The sequence below is a fragment of the Lactuca saligna genome, chromosome 3, assembly GCF_052625555.1.
Source record: "Lactuca saligna cultivar CGN05327 chromosome 3, ASM5262555v1, whole genome shotgun sequence".
NCBI lineage: Eukaryota > Viridiplantae > Streptophyta > Magnoliopsida > Asterales > Asteraceae > Lactuca > Lactuca saligna.
Genome location: NC_136419.1, coordinates 129216218 through 129235811, shown reverse-complemented (window position 1 = coordinate 129235811; position 19594 = coordinate 129216218). Strand labels below are relative to the sequence as shown.

The window sequence follows — 19594 nt, the reverse complement described above, 5'->3', positions numbered from 1 at the left end:
GTCATTCCAGCCAAATGTCACTCGATCTCCGTTTCGAGTTTTTAGCTGTCTGTTGCTAAGCTGAACTTGGAAAAATCATAACTTCAATATACGAAGTCGGATTTGGGCGTTCTTTTTACGTACGATCATGGTTTAATGATATTTAAACATAGAAGAATTTAAATAGGAACTTTTTGGACATTTTATTATCAAAGTTAATTTTATTAACTCAAAAATGTTTACAATACTTGACTTATTAGGCCATTACAAAGAGTTGAAATATCGGGTTGTCACATCATCCCCCCGTTAGAGGGAATTTCGTCCCGAAATTTAAAGTAAGAGAACACTCGTGGATTAGGGAAATAGATGTGGGTACTTGTGTTGCATCTGATCTTCGCGTTCCCATGTGAATTCAGGTCCCCGCTTAGCGTTCCAGCGAACCTTCACGATGGGTATGCGACTTTGTTTTGTTTGCTTGACCTCTCGGTCCATGATTTCTACTGGTTCTTCCACAAAATTGAGGCTCTCGTTGATCTCGATCTCGTCGAGTGGGATTACGAGAGTCTCGTCGGATAGACACTTTTTCAAGTTAGATACGTGGAATGTAGAATGTACGTTACGAAGTGCGCCTGGTAGATCGAGTTTGTAAGCTACGGGGCCGACTCTTGCAAGAATTTCGAAAGGCCCTATGTACCTCGGATTAAGCTTCCCACGCTTGCTGAAATGTATCAAGCCCTTCCAGGGTGAGACTTTGAGAAGGACTCGGTCTCCCACCTAAAATTCCAAAGGTTTCCTTCGTTTATCTGCGTAGCTCTTCTGTCGGTCTCTAGAGGCTTTCAATCGTTCACGGATCTGAACGATCTTCTCTGTCGTTTCCCGAATGATTTCCGGACCGGTAAGAGTAATGTCGGAAGCTTGCCCCCTTGCTAGTTGGGTATCACCCACCTCAGCCCAGCACAGAGGGGATCTGCACTTTCGGCCGTAGAGGGCTTCAAATGGAGCAGCCTTGATGCTCGTGTGATAATTGTTATTATAGGAAAACTTGACAAGGGGTAAATGAGTATCCCATGCCTTCCCAAAGTCAATCACGCAGGCTCGCAACATATCTTCCAGTGTTTGGATGGGCCTCTCACTCTGTCCGTCGGTCTGAGGATGGTAGGCTGTGCTCATGTCTAGCCTTGTTCCTAGGGAATGTTGTAGTGATTGCCAAAATCTTGAGGTAAACCTACTATCTCTATCGGAGATAATGGACATAGGTACACCATGTAGCCGTACGATTTCCCTAATGTATGTTCTCGTAAGTTTCTCCATCTTGTCGGTTTCTTTGATAGGTAGGAAGTGTGCAGACTTGGTCAATCTATCGACGATGACCCATATGGTATCAAGTCCACCCGCTGTCTTTGGCAACTTGGTTATGAAATCCATAGTGATCCGCTCCCACTTCCATTCTGGGATCTCTGGTTGTTGCAATAAACCAGAGGGCTTCTGGTACTCGACCTTAACCTTTACGCAAGTAAGGCATTTACTCACGAAGGTAGCAATCTCTGCTTTCATATTAGGCCACCAGTATAGCTTTTTAAGATCCAGATACATCTTATCTGAACCTGGGTGGACGGAATACCGAGTGTTGTGCGCCCCGGTCATGACCAAGTCTCGGAAACCACCGTGTTTCGGTGTCCAGATCCGATCCATGAAATAGAAGCCTCCGTCAGCCTTTGCTTCTAAATTCTTGTCCATTCCTCTGAGGGATTCACTCGTCACATTTTCAGGTTTCATGGCTTCAAGTTGGGCCGTCTGAATTTGATTAGACAAGTGTGAATGGATGGTTATTGACAATGACTTAATTTTGCAACCAGAATATTCCTTCCGACTTAGGGCGTCTGCTACTACGTTGGCTTTACCCGGATGATAACGAATATCACATTCGTAATCCCTGAGTAGTTTGACCCACCGTCGTTGTCTCATGTTGAGCTCCTTTTGATCGAAAATGTGTTGTAAACTCTTGTGGTCGGTAAAGATAGTGCTCTTTGTTCCATACAAGTAATGTCTCCAGATCTTTAGAGCAAACACCACTGCTCCTAGTTCAAGATCGTGGGTCGTGTAGTTAACCTCGTGTGTCTTCAACTGTCTCGAGGCGTAGGCGATGACCTTACCTCGCTGCATCAGGACACATCCGAGCCCTTGATTCGATGCATCGCAATAGACTACGAAGTCTTCTATTCCTTCGGGAAGGGATAGTATTGGTGCGGTGCACAAGGCTCGTTTGAGCGTTTGGAATGCTCTTTCTTGTTTCTCTTCCCAGTCAAAGGCCACGCCTTTCTGGGTTAGGGTCGTAATAGGTTTCGCTATTCGAGAGAAGTTCTGAATGAATCTGCGGTAGTAGCCAGCGAGACCTAGAAATTGGCGAATTTCTGTAGGCGTCTTAGGTGCTGACCAGTTCTCAATGGCTTTAATTTTGGATGGTTCCACGTGGATTCCCTCTTCGCTTACCACGTTTCCTAAGAATTCGACTCTCCGGATCCAAAATTCACATTTCAAGAACTTCGCATAAAGCTTCTCTTTTCGTAATGTCTCTAGAACTTGTCGCAGGTGATCGCCATGCTCTTTCTTACTTCGAGAGTAGATCAGGATGTCGTCAATGAAAACGATGACGAACTGATCCAAATAAGGTCGGCATACTCTATTCATCAGATCCATGAAGACTGCTGGCGCATTGGTCAATCCGAATGGCATCACCACGAACTCGTAGTGTCCGTAACGAGTTCGGAAGGCTGTCTTTGGAACATCCTCCGCTAGCACTCGTAACTGGCGATATTCGGATCTCAAATCAATCTTAGAAAAATAGTTCTCCCCTTGCAGTTGGTCAAATAGATCGTCTATGCGAGGCAGAGGGTAACGATTCTTGACCGTCAGTTTGTTGAGTTCTCTGTAGTCAATACACATACGGAATGATCCGTCTTTCTTCTTAACGAACAAGACCAGTGCTCCCCAAGGTGAGAAACTCGGTCTTATAAAGCCCTTGCTGAGCAGTTCGTTAAGTTGACCAGAGAGTTCCTGCATCTCAGCTGGTGCTAAGCGGTAGGGCGACTTGGCTATTGGGGTAGCTCCTGGGACTAAGTCGATTCTGAACTCGACCTGTCGTTGCGGAGGTAACCCGGGTAGTTCTTCTGGGAAAATGTCGGGGAAGTCGCTCACTACAGGGATGTTCTTTAGTTCTTTCGTTTTGAGGCTCGTGTCGACGACGTGAGCAAGGAATGCATGGTATTCCTTACGCAGATACTTCTGTGCTTGAATACTTGATATGATGTGAAGACTTGCACCGGGTTTGTCGCCGTAGACTATAAGAGTTTCGTTAGACGGAAGGTTTAAACGGACTGCTTTCTCGTAGCACATGATGTCGGCGCGATGAAGGCTTAACCAATCCATGCCAATGATAATGTCGAAACTTTTAATTGAGACTGGCATGAGGTCGATTGGGAATGAATGGTTATCTAGAGTTAGGGTACAACCTAAGTATATGTTACTCGTACTTTCAGTTTTTCCATTAGCCATTTCTACTGTGAATAGTTCTTTGAGTGCATGCGGTGGTTGATTAAGCATGCGAGTAAATTTATGGTTTACGAAGTTTCGCTCCGCTCCACTATCGAATAGAATGCATGCATAGGAGTCATCGAGGAGGAACGTACCAGTCACCACTGTCGGGTCAGCAACTGCTTCCCCGTGGCCTATCGCTAGTACCCTCCCTGCTCCGCCATCATTTTTCGCCTTGGGGCAGTCCCTCTTATAGTGGCCTATTTCACCACATCCATAGCAGGTCGGGCTCGCACCAAAGCCGGGGACTTGGGCGATCGGTCTCGCCGGAGATTTACAGAAACGGACTGTGTGTCCTCTCCTGTGGCAGTTAGAGCACTGCATTTCATGGCAGGGGCCATTATGGTGGTAGTTGCATTTGTTGCACTTGGGCGAACTTCCAGCATACCCACCCACTGGAGTAGTAGTAGCAGCAGCTGGGGTTATTGCGGCATGTATTGCCACAATTTGCTGCTTTTTGGCAGCCTGTTGCTTCTTCTTTTCATCCCAGAATTTCCGCTTAGTATCAGCGGGTTTGGAGAGTTCCGGGATGGCTAGGGTGGTTGTGGTTGCAGGGGTTTTGACTCCATGGTCAATGAGTCGTTGTGCCAATCGTTTGGCACTGTCGAAGGTAGCGGGGTTTGATGCTAGAACATTCCCCTGATACGGAGACACAAGCCCCCATATGTACCTTTCGATCTTTTTCCCTTCAGTGGGAACCATATTAGGGCAGAGGGCCACCAGTTCGCTGAATCTGGCGGTATAAGCAACAATATTGGTGCCCTTCATGGTCAGGCTCCAAAGCTCCTGCTCTAGTTTCTGGATCTCGCCCCGCGGGCAATATTCCTCAATCATGAGGTCTTTCATCGTTTCCCAGCCTATGTCGTTGGCTACGACGAGAGTTAGAGATTTAACATGGCCGTTCCACCACGTCAGGGCCTTTCCTTCAAAGGTGCATGTGGCATATTTCACTTTGCTCGCAGCCGGGCATGAACAAATTTCGAAGACCGCTTCAGTCTTCTCGAACCATTGCGAGAGAGCAATGACTCCGCCGGTCCCATGAAAGGACTTCGGCTTGCAGTTGGTGAAATCCTTGTAAGAGCACTCTCTCGAGCGCACAGGGGTCTCAACCGGGATTGATTCCACAGGGGTTCCACCTCTGCTGGCATCAGAAGAGTGATACTGAGCCATGGCGGTTGCCACTACTGCAGCTACGGCAGCATTTAGGGCTGCAGTATCGATGACCGGAGGCGGAGGAGGTGGTGGTGCAGGATTATTCCTGGGAGATTTGCGAGGAGGCATCTTTCAGCTATAAGTTTATAAAGGTAAGAAAATGGTAAGAATCAATTTGTAAGCAACGTGAGAGTGATACATGGACTAACTAACCATAGCCCAACAGTTGAATGGGTGTTTGAAATCACAACAAGAAATATTAGTAGGAAAACACAAGTGTATAGATTTTTCCCACAATTTAGTTAGATTTCAATAATACTGGTATTACTGATGTAATAAGTTCAAGGAAAAATCGACCTAACAGTAGGTCTTACATCATACCATATAGAAAAGTTTGACAGTTCTTAGATTCCTAATTAACGTACTGAAAGTTAGGAATATTTTACAGACAAGTGCTACTGAGAGCACAGATGTTAAAGGCTAATCCTTAACCCTAAAGATAATGATGTACTATACATCATCTAACGGCGATGAATATTCCTCGGGAGAACCCTAAGGTCTCTCATTTGACGGACCACCTCTTGAAGGTGTTGCTCATGAGCACTTTGACGAGCTCAGAGTTCCATGACTTCAGCTTGAGAGGCAACCAGATGTTGTTGTAGTGTTTCATTGGTTCTCCGGGTCCGTTCCATGTCTTCTTCAACACGGCGGATGCGGACTGTGTTGACACCTGAGTCGGCATCAATCTCCATGACCCGGTCGATGGCTGCTCTACCTTGCTCGACATTACGAGCTATTCTGCGGATAATGACAGGCAGGGCTCGGTCAGCAGAGCCACCATTGCTGACGTTGTAAAAGCTTCGGTCCCAAAGTATGGTAAGGGTTGACCCTGTTCATTACTCCAACGATTCAAGTTGTTTTGCCCATAAGGGAGTAGGACCTGGAAAAGCTGGTCGAGGGTTGTTGTTCGGGGTTTGACCTACGAGCGGTAGGTTGTTGACTTCAGGCTCAGAGTCTGATCCATTTGAGAAGCCTTCAGCTTGATGATTATCCAACGGAATTTGGTGTTCATTGTCAGACTCTGCTTCGAGCATTCCTATGTTGCCTTCATTTGGAAAGTACGGGTCGTCGTGATGGAATCCAGCCATTTAAATCTACGCGAGAAGAGAGGTATAAAGATATAGTATGTATGTAGTTAATAGCACAAAATACACCTATAGTATTTTAAGTTTAAGTTCCACTGATCTTTTTGTGGCATTGTTGGTAAATTTTTAGACTTGTTAACACATCACAACTATTCTAGGGCATATGCTAATCACTCCTCGGACCAGCATAGTTGATCAGGCTATGCCATTCCCAGGACTGACCATACATCCCCTAGCTTACCTGTGATATTTAACAATCGTAATACTCTTGTTCTTGTCGTTGTGACACTGGTTTTAGTATGAATGCAGATTAGTATACTTAATTAACTATTTTAGTATTTAAAGTATAGACTCTTGGTCAGAGTGTTTTAATCCCAAATGGGTTTATAGTTTAGTATATCTTTTATGGGTTGATATACTTGCTTCACTATAAACAATGCTCTGATACCAATCTGTCACACCCCAAAACCAAGAATGGCGGAAACGTTCTGGGGCGGAGGACGTCATGTAAAGTATCACAACACAGTAAATGTAAATAAGCAAACAACATCATCCATTGCATTAAATAAAAAATTTTAATACAAACGTGTTCCGTACAGTTTTAGACACCAAAAATATAATTTAAATCAAAATAGTATGATGAGTCTTGAATGCGCTCCATCTTCTCAAAAGCTAGCATCGGTACCTGACTACTGATGACCTGAGAATACAAGTTATTTTGAAAGAGTTTATCAGCATTAAGCTGGTGAATTCATAAGTATTTTAGTGTCGAGGTTTGTTATCAAAACGTTTGGACCTGTCGCAAGTATGAGTTGTAAATATATGTAAGTGTTTGTAAAAGTTTGAATCTCTCAGAAAAACCTATATTTTCTGTTAAAGTAGCCCTCTACCAAGGCTTAACTGTTTTGTATGCTTGTTTGATGTAAAAGTGTGTAATTTCCCAAGTGTAACTATCATTTAACAAAATATAGTTTGTACATTAAAGTTTAAGTGAGGTTATCACCAAAATGTAATGGGTAAATTATTGTAGTACAGTAGTTTTGTTTTATAGGAACTATTGTTGTACTAACTACCTTAAACCGGGTTTATATTAAGGTATCATGTGATAAATTGCACCATACTATCGACTGGTAACATCGACAACGTATAGTCGAAAAATAAGGTATGACGTTTGGCACCCGCAGACCTGTCGGTCTCACTGTAGCTAGCAGCAAGGTGTAGGATAGTCAATCCAGTATAGATCTATACGCAAACTCACGCTCTCCCTCCAAGAGACTCTGGCTACAACTCGGGTCATGACAATTAAGACATGCTCCCATACAGTGGATCACAATTGTTAACGTATTCGTGTATATGCAATATAATGTTACTTGTTCTAGTATCGTTGTATATGTTCTCTTAGTAATAAGTATTGACTCCTGAATGAACTGACTCGTTGATCTAGAAATTGTAGTAGTATGATACTGTGTTACCCCGATGGTAACTTACTAATGATGTGCTGATAAGTATGAACATGGAAGTACTTTTATGTCTATACATGTATATATGATATATAACTAATATTGTAACGACCCTCGGATGGTCACCCGAAATCCCACCAGACCACATCTCAGTGCGCGAAAAGGAAATAGGGCGGATGGCCTTCCTAAGCCCTTTAAACATTACTTATATATCTATACATATATGGGCATGCAATTTATAAGTAGTAAAACATAGTTTAAATAAAAGCATTTGATAAGTAAAAGAGTTTGTGAAACATTTTGAAGTAAAACAGTTTGAACAGTAATAAAAATCATTGGTTTCCTAGTTATTAATCACATGTGATTAATGCAATCACATGTGATCGAAGCAATAACTATAAGTGTTTAACTTGTATTGCCCCCCCCCCATAAAGTATTTAAAACATTTAAAAGCATTTCAAAGGTTGAATAAAGGGGTATGAACTCACTTGGAAGCTTGAAGATAGCGAGATCGAAAACCGGGCAGAGTTTCGTCTCGGGAAACGGATTTTTCTCAGGATTCTCGGGAATCTCGGGAGTAAAATCGACCCTCGGGACTCGAGCAAAAAGACCAGAGCTTCGGGTTTGAACGGGCACGGAAATCGAGGCAAGATCGTGAGAGGAAGAGAGAAAATGAACAAATTTTTCGGAAAGGCTCGCATCCCTTTTATAGGGGTGCTGAACCGCCTCCGAACGCGGGGCGTACGGGCGTACGCAGCGCGTACCCGTACGTCATCGCTTACGTATTTCGGATGGGGCGGGTCGGATGGGACAGCGGGTCGGGTAGCTTCGCATAGGGCGACGTGGATGATCCGAGGCCGTGCCCTCGAGTACGCGGCGCGTACCTCGGCCCTAGGCTGACTCCTCTTCGGATAATACCGAATTTTTATTAAAAATTATATGTAAATTATTTATCAAACTTCAAAAATTCATATCTCCTTCATACGAACTCCGTTTTCGACGTTCTTTATATCCCCGCGAAGGTGAGACTACGATCTACAACTTTCGTTTAGATTCCGTTGGAAAATTCCGAAATTATTTTTATTATTTATTTATTAAAATGACGTGATTAAGGAATTTCTTTAAAAATTCATAACTTCTTTATCTGACGTCGGTTTTTGCCAGACTTTTTACCGTTGAAATACCATTGTCGAGACCTTCGATTCTCGTTTAGGTCATTCCAGCCAAATGTCGCTCGATCTCCGTTTCGAGTTTTTAGCTGTCTGTTGCTAAGCTGAACTTGGAAAAATCATAACTTCAATATACGAAGTCGGATTTGGGCGTTCTTTTTACGTACGATCATGGTTTAATGATATTTAAACATAGAAGAATTTAAATAGGAACTTTTTGGACATTTTATTATCAAAGTTAATTTTATTAACTCAAAAATGTTTACAATACTTGACTTATTAGGCCATTACAAAGAGTTGAAATATCGGGTTGTCACATGACTTTTGCTAGTCCACGAGAAAAAAACTATTAAACATAATCCACAATTTAAATCTTCTAGATATATTCAATTTCAATGTGTATATCTCTGTCAAATTCTAAATAACTTTCCTAACTTTAAATATTCACCATCTTCATAAATGTTTACTACTTAGGATGAACAATATGCATTTTTTGCATCCCTTCAAATATACCCTTAATAAAGACTTTCAAATTCATTGTATTTTTTTCTAGATCCCATATATTCTTTTATATATATATATATATATATATATATATATATATATATATATATATATATATATATAAATGATCTTTCTTATTGAGATGCCACTTTCTCTTTCTTGATACATATTTATTATATATAGTACCAAATTTACTAGCTATAACTCATGACTTTCTATACAAGATTTTTTGATACCTGTTATAATTCTATACAAGACTTTTCTTCTAATTGTTTGATTTTATAATTGATAATTTGATAAAACCAATAAATAATTCTTTAAAGTCATGCGTTTCTTCTTACAACATATAATCTCAGCGAGAATGTTAGTTTGTGGCGTGAAATTGGTCTTTAACGCGACACTGGTGAGTTACAAATTTTATTAGTGCGACCACTATGTTCTCGGAAAAATTTTCATACTGTGAGTGGTGGTTATTAAACCGAAATGTTCTGGGTGTTTTTGATTGTTTTCTTGGAAGAAAGATTGGAGTATGTTTGATTGTCATATCTTGCTCTAAATGAATCAACCATCAGATAACCCACTAGTTACAGACATTACCTTACTTATTTTGATGTGTATTCATACCGAATACCAAAGCTTCAGTTAAGGATTAGGTTGGACGTTTATAAGGGCGTGGAATATGAGTTGAGTTTAAATACTATTTTGATATGTTTGTTGTTAACAACCTCGTTAAATATTAAACTTTATTCAATTCACTATTCTAGGACCAATATATTCTTCCACAAATATAAATTCTAGATTTTTGGGGAATTTCCCACTAATGTTTTCTTAATTATATTTTCAACATGTTGAGGCTCGTACAATCCGATACCACATCGACATGGTTGGTCCAGACATTTAGGCTTTAGGGAATGGAACTCGACAGACATGAGGTGACGCCTACACGGAGTGGCAAACAACGCACTTCATGTATGTCATGGAGCTAGGCAAGCATCAGTTTAGCGTAATTTTGCCATGCTATTCCTTCTTTTTCCACACACACACACACTCTCTCTCTCTCTCTCTATCTATCTATTTGCATCATCTTCACCATCCACCATAGCCACTCAAATAACTTTTAACATAATGCTTGCATCTACAATATTGAACTTGTTACCTAATAATTAAAATTGAACAACATCAAAATCAAAATGTTAAAAATCAAAACATGATGAAAATCGTGATTCCAAAGTAAAAACCAAAGCAAAAAATCAAAATCTAATGAAAATCCAGATTCAAAGATTCAAAAATACAAATCAGAACATGGCGAAAAAGCCTAATCCAAAGCAACCAACGATTTCAATATCTTGATTCCAAAATCAAAACCAAAGGTAAATTTCAAAATCAAACTGAAGGAACCGACCACTGCTCTACGAAACAAAAATCAAAATCAAATGAAGGATTTCTAAAATAATCACTGTTATCTAGAATAGAACGATTCCAGAAAATGATTTTTGGTGGAAGTGACTTTGATCTAGGGTCTTTGAAATTTTTTTAACCAAAATTTAAATAATCATGGTAATGCAACAATGGTGGTGGTTACACCTATTCATGATGCTTTTACAACAGTTGTCTTTCACTGGTTTTAATGGAAGTCAATGGTGGTTGGTCATGAGTTTTGTAGTGGGTTGATGTGCCAATAGTGGTGAATGAATGAGGTTGTTATGCAAGGGCATTTCTCAACGGTGGTGTTGTAATGATGGCGGTGACCTATGAGGAAAGGTGGCCTCGAGGAAGCAACACCAGAAAGGTGGCCTCGAGGTCTCTGATGGTGTATTGGTTCCCGACATCGATCTCTAGTGGAACCATATTTTGGGTTCTTCGAATGGACAAAAGAGAGAGAGAGAGAGAGAGAGAGAGAGAGAGTGTGTGTGTGTGTGTGTGTATGTATGTATGTATGTATGTATGTGTATTTGTATATGTGTGTGTGTGTGTGTTTGTTTAGGAGGGTTGAGGGACATTTCATTGTGTTGTGTTGTAGGTAAAGGTAGGGGCTTGAGGGCACTATTAGTTTTTAATTGTATAAATAATAAAGTAATAAAAAAGAAAATTAATTAGAATATAATAGTCTTTTTAAATCGGATAATATCCAAACCTGTAACACAAATATGTAGTAGGGACCGTTCGAGATAAATAAAAAAATTTGAAGACCAAACGCTAAAAAAATTGAAGAACAAATGCATGGATTACCCCAAACCACAAAGAAAATCGGCATAATATATTCATTTATTTAATACGTTTCTTTGTTTTTTTTTTTTTTACAAAAGTGTTACATTCTTTTTTTTTTTTTTTTTTAAGTGAATGATGCATATTAAAGTGTAAAATATAAAATTGGAAAACCTTGATGATTTAATTTTAGGCTGTTTATTTTGATTTTTTTCTTGTAAAACTTGAAAGAAAATAGTTGACATCCTTAAGTCCCACCAAATATAAAGCTATTTTAGAAATTTATATATGTAAACTTGAACTTTTTATTTCTTACTATTAAACTATATATATGTTTTCTTATTTATATTTCTCGTTTCCAAACACAAAAGGTAATTTATGTATACGACCATTTTAAGCATTTAAGTTTTAACCACATGATTGTTTTCTTATATACGTTTTGTATAAAATAATTGTTCATCATGATTTATTTATAGATAAATTGAACAAAATAAAAGTAAAAAAATTTATCTTCAAATCTGTCACTAGTTTGTACAATTATAATTTTTTTTAAACCCAAACTGATATTGTCAGTTGCAAAGGTTATCATTTTATATTATAGTGTTCACTAAGTTACTTACATTTTCAAAACTTCAATCCAAAATGTGAAAACGAATTTAAGCATAACAACTTTGAGATTTAACCAATGAATTTGAGAATATTTAAACAATGATTTGACCATAGAAAAATTAAAGAGAATCCATTTTGCAGTGGTATTTAAAATGTTTAAATAATTTACCAAAATGATTTTGTTCCATAACAAACGTAGCATTGCTATGACTCAATTTTTTTCGACATACATAAGGTCATTTTAAAGATGAATAAATGTTTTAGCTAATGAAATTACATGAATTTGTAACGTAGTATTATAATACGGCTCAGTAGGTTAAGAATGGTAAATAAAAAAGTTAAAATCGGATATTTGGGTATATCTGGTTTTTTTTGTCTACCTTATATCCGACCTAAATAAATATCGTGTTAAATGATTATCCAAATCTTCAAACTCAATACCAGATATACGTGACCCAAATTTACACAGATTAAAAACATGCCGGTCGGGTTAATTAATTGGGTATCAAATATTTTTGACAGGCCTAACGCATGATGCACATATTCGTCTAATATATAATTAAATCTATAGAGCATGGATATGAGCTTACTCAAATTGCTTAATTTTCTACTGATGTTTGTATAAGCACAATTCAAAAATTAAAATAGAGAAAATAATAAAAATAATCATTTACACTAATTACATTACAAAAATAACCAAAAAAAAAAATCGAAATTACAAAAATAGCCAACGATTTCGCAGATGGAAATGCCCCATCTGCGAAATCTGCAAGCCATCTTCGAAAGTACAAGCAGCTAAAGCACAGCTGTACTTTAGCTGCTTGTACTTTCGTAGATGGCATACTCCATCTGCGAAATTACAAGCCCATCTGCGAAATCCCCTTAGTTTCACTATATAAACGTTTTTTTTTCCTCCATTTTCACCCTTCTCTACACAAAAACTCTCTCTAACTCTCTCTATCTTTGGGTTTTTCTCGCGATTTTGGCTAGTTTTTGAAGAAAATGGAGGATTATGTCAACAATCCCACAAATATGGTTAGATTTTAACTCTTTTAATGTTTAAGCTTTTTTTTTTGTTATCATTTATTGTATTATTTACTATTAAAAAAGGGTAATTTTGTTGCATTTTGATAGTTTTAATATTTCTTTAGTATACTTGAAGCTTAAATGGTATTTTGTTAGGGTTTGTTTGAATGTACAAGTAGAGACTGCGTAGATAATGTTACAATTTGTTATTTTTGTTGTTTGTTTAGTTGTTGTATAACCTGAAAACTTGTATATTGTTATCGTATAATTGTTTATATAAAGTGAAAAATAGTTAAATTATAGTATGTGCAAAATAGTCGTTTGTATATATATTTGTTTTATAAGTATAACATTTGTATAAGTTGAAAATTTGTCGTATATATATTGTTAGAAATTGTTTGTGTTTGTCGTATAAGTTGAAAATTTGTATAAAGTTGTTGTATAAGTTGCAAAATTGTTAATTTGGTTGTCATTTTATTTGAAAATTTGTTTGTTTATATGATTATAAAATGTTAGTTTATATAATTAGAAAGATAAAAATTGTTTATGTATTTGTCGTTTAAGTTGAAAAATTGTCGTTTAAGTTGAAAATTTGTTTAATAAAATGTTTATATAATTATGTAGGATATTGTTTTTTATCGTAAATATATTTGTTGTATAACTTGGAAAATTGTTTATATATGTGTATGTTATTGTTTTTTATCGGAAATATAAAAATAATTATTAATTAAGAAATAGTATTTGTATTACTAATTGTTTATGTACTTATTGCAGTTCGTAATCATATATTTTAAAAACAAAATATTTTTTAGTTCTCTAATTTGTTTTTGTGTTTTTTTTGCAGCATGATTTTAGTTTTATCAATGTGAAAGCGTTTGTAAACTTAAAAGGTTCTGACGGTAACATATGGGAAGTATTTGAAGTTTTAGATGATGTCAGACGTGCCATTTTCAGAGATACCGTATTTGGTTATTTTATTGATGTCCCTCGTTTACAAGGGGACGCATTGTTGTTCCATAAAATATTCCTTCATCAGATGCGGTCGGACCCTGTTTTATCTCCAGATGGAATAAAACGATTATATTTTCGCGTAGGCAATACGAAAATGGTTTATGGGCCGGAAGAGTTTTTTTTGATAACCGGCTTCAATTTTGGGGAGTATCCAAAAAACATTGGGAGAAAAGGGTCGGAAAAATTATTAAGCAGTAAAAAAAGATGTTTATTGCGTGAACGACTATTTCCGGACCATACCAATAGTTCGGTGAAAATCGGCGACCTTAAATGTTTAATTTTAAATCGAACATTCCTAGCACTTGACGACGTTGATGCAGTTAGAGTATGTTTGATATACATTCTGTGTGAAGGTTTTTTGGGTAAAGAAGTTAATGATCAAGTGCCACAAGATTGGTTTTTTTTCTGAGAATTTGGATCTCCGGAACAGGTATATATTTTGTTTACGTTAAAAGTTATATTTTATTAAAGTTATAATTTATATAAAAACTAATATTGTTTTTTTGTTTTGTTAGTTTCGCTTAGGGTAGCTATCTTTGGGATTTTACTTATGTTGACCTTGAGGATACATGGAACAAAATACATCATTATTTATCACTTTCTGAGCGTCGTCAAACTTTAAAGTACTCCGTATCAGGATACGGCTCCAATTAGGGTATAAAAATTTTCTAGTATTTAAATTGTTTTATTGTTAAGTTTTTTATTTTAATTTTAACTTTTATTACTGTAATTATAAAAAATTATAGATATGGATATATCATATGATTCCGGCTGTTCGTGCATGTGGATTTGTATTGAAAAAAAATAAAGACTTGCCTCGGATGAAACGATGGAGTGGAACAAAAAAATTAAAATGGGTTGACGTGAACAATATTTGGTCAAAGATGCAGGTTTATAAATTTTTCGTTTATTATTAATAAACTTGATTATTATACTTTTATATGCATTTTTAATATGTTTAATTTTTTAGGAGGGTCTATCACCAAGACAAAACATGTTACCGGGTGATGTTGAGATGACATCTTGTTATTATATGTCATTTCAAGAGTATGTATATGGTGAAGGGAAAGCAGTTCCATCCCCAGTACGGGACCATTTTAGGAGACAATACGAATCTGCGTCTAGTATGTCGTCCAGTGGTCGCTCTCATGGTAGAGGTAGGGGCAGTGGAAAACACAAGTTAGATGAGGTGTTGAAACGGCTACATGCACTAGAGCAGCATGTGTTTATGAACCGACAACCTACAGAGTTTTTTGGTGAAGAAGTGAATACTAAACAATTTTGGAACGACGTTGCTTTTGATGATCCGATAATGTCACAAAGAAATTATGATGAACATGTTAGTTACACGCTACATTATTTTTTAAATTTTATTAACAAATATGAATACCTGTGTTCATATTTTATATTTGAAAATATAGGTTGTGCAAGATGAAGTGATGAATAAAAACAATACAACTGAAAATGTTTTTGGTGATATTCAAGACGACAAGGTTGTTATAGATATTACCTTTACGATTTTAATAATTACTTTTTAATAATGTGTCTTTCGTTATTAAGTAAAAAGTTACATTTTTAATGTAGGTGTTGGAGGAGAGGAATGACTATGCGGGGAACAAATTTGATGATGATTTGTTTGATGTAAATGATTATACTGAATTTAAAGAGGTTCTTATAGTTACATTAATTTATATTTTGTTTTTAGTAGATTAAATCATTTATTTAATTAGATATTATTGCTTATTAAATTATGTGTATTTCGTTATTAAGTATAAAGTTTTATTTTTAATGTAGGAGCCGGAGGAGAGGAATGACAATGCGAGGAACAAATTTGATAATGATGTGTTTGACGTAAATGATTATAGTGAAGCTAAAGAGGTTCTTATACTTACATTAAATTATATTTTGTTTTTATTATATTGAAACTTATTTTTAATTACAGATTATTGGTTATTAAATTAGGTGTCGGACGAAGATGAAATAAGAATTACGGGAGTTGTAGATTATTTTGATGAGTATGATGGCAAAGAAGTTACACACGATAAAATGAGGACTCGAAAACCATCACAATATTTGTGCACTCCTTACACCGAGGTATTCGTTTTATTTATAAACTCATGATTTTATATTTATGTGAATTATCTGAAAGATATAGATTTAAACATTTGAATATTGATTTTAGTTGCACACGACACCGAAGCCAAAAAGAAGAACAAAAAAGAAGGTTGATATCAAATCAACAAGCCCCGTTCCTCCTCTAGTTTTTGGTGTTGCTCATAATTTCTCCATGTTGCGCCTGCAACCTTACGTAGCAGGCGGTGAGGTTGTCATCCAAAATTATTTATTTCATTCATATGTTTTTGTATTGTGATGTAAAAAAACATAATTTTATTTTATGATCCTTATACAGGTCTTATTGCCGATTCATTCATCCCCTATCATTGGCTATTTGGGGAACTACGATTAGCTTTAATGAAAGTCCATATTTATGACAGTCTTGGTAGAGGGCTTATGAAAAATTCAACTCTGAAGGAATCTTTTCCAAATTTGAACTTCGGGTGGCAAATTATTTGGACAAGATTAAGTATTGGGCCCGGAGGAACACCCCAAGGATTCCATTGAATATGCAATTCATTTATGAAGAAAATGTTCCGCAACAAAGTAGTCATTTGGGAGATTGCGGTGTTTTTGTTTGTATGTTTATGGAGCAATTCGTTTCAGGTCAACCAATACGTGTTCTTATTGACCCAAAGAACGCAGCTTTAGAGTTCCGTCAACGGATGGCAAAAAAATTTTGGGGGTCTAGTCTTGGTCCTATGTAGTTGGATTTTATAATTGTATATATAAATTAATGTTGGATATGATTATTAGTTTATTTTTACAGTTTCGTGAACGGATGGTAAAAAATTTAACGTTACGACAATTACAATAAATTAATGACCTACTAATAATTTATGAATACATACAACATAAGAACGACTACAACATTTGTTTTAACGTTACAAGTACACTGTTCTAAACGTAAGTACAAATACAATAATTTATTGACCTAACAACTTCAAAACCATAAAAACAATATTAAAAAGCTTACAACTTGTAAACAAGAACTACCAAGAACAACACCCAACTACAAATCAATGCTATCTTCAACTTCTTATTTTCTGATTGAAAGAGCTTATTAGAGTTAGCTACTTTAGCTATTACCATAGATGATTGGTCCTTCTCTTCATCAACCCAACTAATACACCCGCATTTTGGTCCCTGTTAAATTTAACATTGACAGTAAGAAAATAATTTTTTGTCATGTAAACACGAGGGTTTAAATTTGAATGACGTTAACAACATCATACCAAATATGGGCAAGCGTAAAACAATCTTCCTGGGTTTTTAGATGTTCCCGAAATCCTAACGATACGTTCTCCTCCGCAATTGCAGTATGCCATTAGCCTTGTTTTTCTTATAAATAGGAGTTGCTTTCACAGATAAATTTTTCATACTGAGTGACACCCTTTTATAGAAGAAATCATATTACAGACAATTCTTTTTTACTATGAAATGAACTGGTTTGACTATGAATTCAAAAAGTTGAACTACGAAATCCAGACAAGTACATTCTGTAGTATTGTCTTGTCGGTCAGTGAAATTTGACTATGAAATGAACTGGTTTGACTATGAATTCAAAAAGTTGAACTACGAAATCCAGACAAGTATATTCTGTAGTATTGTCATGTCGATCAGTGAAATTTGACTATGAAATCAAATGGTTTGACTATGAATTCAAAAAGTTGAACTACGAAATCAAGACAAGTACGTTCTGTAGTATTGTCATGTCGGTCAGTGAAATTTGACTATGAAATGAATTGGTTTGACTATGAATTTAAAAGGTTAAACTATGAATTTTGAACAGTAGAGATACAATATTTTCTATTTATAATCGCATTTTATTGATATTGCATTTGTGTGATGATTGTAGAGCACTTTCATCGGTTTTGAAAATGAGTACTTACAGCGAAAGAAGCTTTTCTCAACTACCAATTTTCTTGCATAACCTTCAAAGAACAAATCCTAATACCTTCACATCCATCAAGAAAACCGATACCAACCGCTTTCAATTCTATTTTGTGGCTTTAGGTTGCGTGGTATAACATACTTCTTTTATTGAGTTATATAATATTTCATGGTAATGTATCTCGATTAGTTTTTACTCATCACTAATATGTGTTCGTTTTTTATGTAGATCCGTACCTTCCTTAGGTGCATGATACTGCTGATATATGTGGGTTATTTACCCCTTATTGGGAGCTATCTGACAACAATGTACTTCGCAGTGGCTTTAGATGGAAATCATGAACCACTACTCTTAGCAATTGGTTTGGGAACCTTAGAGTGTGAAGAATCATGGAGATGGTTCATGATGAGGTTAAAAGATTGTTTAGGTGAGGACATAGAGGTTGATTTCATAAGCAACCTGTGTGATAAAATAGACTTTGGTGTTCAGAGTGCCTACCCGGATTCTTATCATGGATATTGTCCTAAAGATATAGCTCGAAAGATACGTGACTCAGTGGGACATAACAATACGGAAGTCGAATCGTTGTTTTGGAAGTCATGCAATGCATATAGTGTTAATGATTTTTACTTGTGTTTGGAAAGGTTGCAAAGTGCATGTAGGAAATCACCTTTCTTCACCTTGCTTAGGAGTCCAATTTACTGGCTTGACGATATACCGATTTCAAAATGGACACGAGCATTTTTCCCAAAAATACGCTACAATGTTAAATCGATTGACGTCCCTGAAATTTTTCAAATTATATCCACATGTGAGTTTCCTATAACAATGATAATTAAGTTAATCACCACGTCGATACAATCAAAGTATGCTGAACGGGCCGAAGTGGTGGGTAAGGGAGATTGTTATATTTAGTTTTTTTAATGTGCTATTATTTTTATTAAAATATCAAATTTTACAGGGAGGTTGTCTGGTGGGTTGACCCCTTACGTTGAGAGTAAGGTTCAAAAATGTGTCAACAAGTCTTATAATTGGAATGCAAGACGTTTGTATGGGGATACATTTGAAGTCGATGACAATTTTTCCACCACCAATGTACAACTTGAACGAAGGGTATGTAGTTGTGGTAAATGGCAAAAAAGCGGTATACCATGTGCCCACGCTATAGCATGTCTAAGAACCCATACATCTGAATCCATTAACAGAATGGTTGATTACAAGTTCACTAATTATGTGTATCGACTTGCATATGGATCTGAGTTGGTGAATACTATACCATCACATGTGCTTTGGGAAATACCAAATGAAACGGTGGTCCTGTTACCTCCCTCAATGCAGTAGTTATTCATGTAGCACCTTTATATTTTATGTAGTATTATGTATTAGTTTTTTATGTACCCCGTTTTTATTTTAGTGTCGTGTTACGTATTAGTTATCCATGAAACCTGTTTATATTTTATGTCGTATTATGTATTAGTTATTTATGTACCTCATTCATATTTTATGGCGTATTATGTATTAGTTATTTAATTTATGTCGTATTATGTATTGGCTATTGAGGAAACAACATACATTAAAAGAAATGGACGTTTATTAAATAGTGACGACTACACACATACAACAACAAGCAACTTAAATAACGAAAATCAATTACCTTAACCAACATGCATATTAAAAATAAGGGACATTCTTTAAAAGATTCCATGCATCTAAGTGGGTAAACTCGCTACCATC

General features: G+C 36.5%; 1 protein-coding gene across 1 annotated transcript; it reads left to right on the top strand.

Moving 5' to 3' along the window:
- The first annotated feature begins 18166 nt into the window (after nt 1-18166).
- On the top strand, nt 18167-19201 carry LOC145035976 (uncharacterized). The gene is made up of 2 exons (XM_078984469.1): nt 18167-18671; nt 18822-19201. The coding sequence occupies exons 1-2, from the start codon at nt 18167-18169 to the stop codon at nt 19199-19201; spliced, it is 885 nt and encodes a 294-aa protein (XP_078840595.1).
- The last annotated feature ends 393 nt before the right edge of the window (nt 19202-19594 follow it).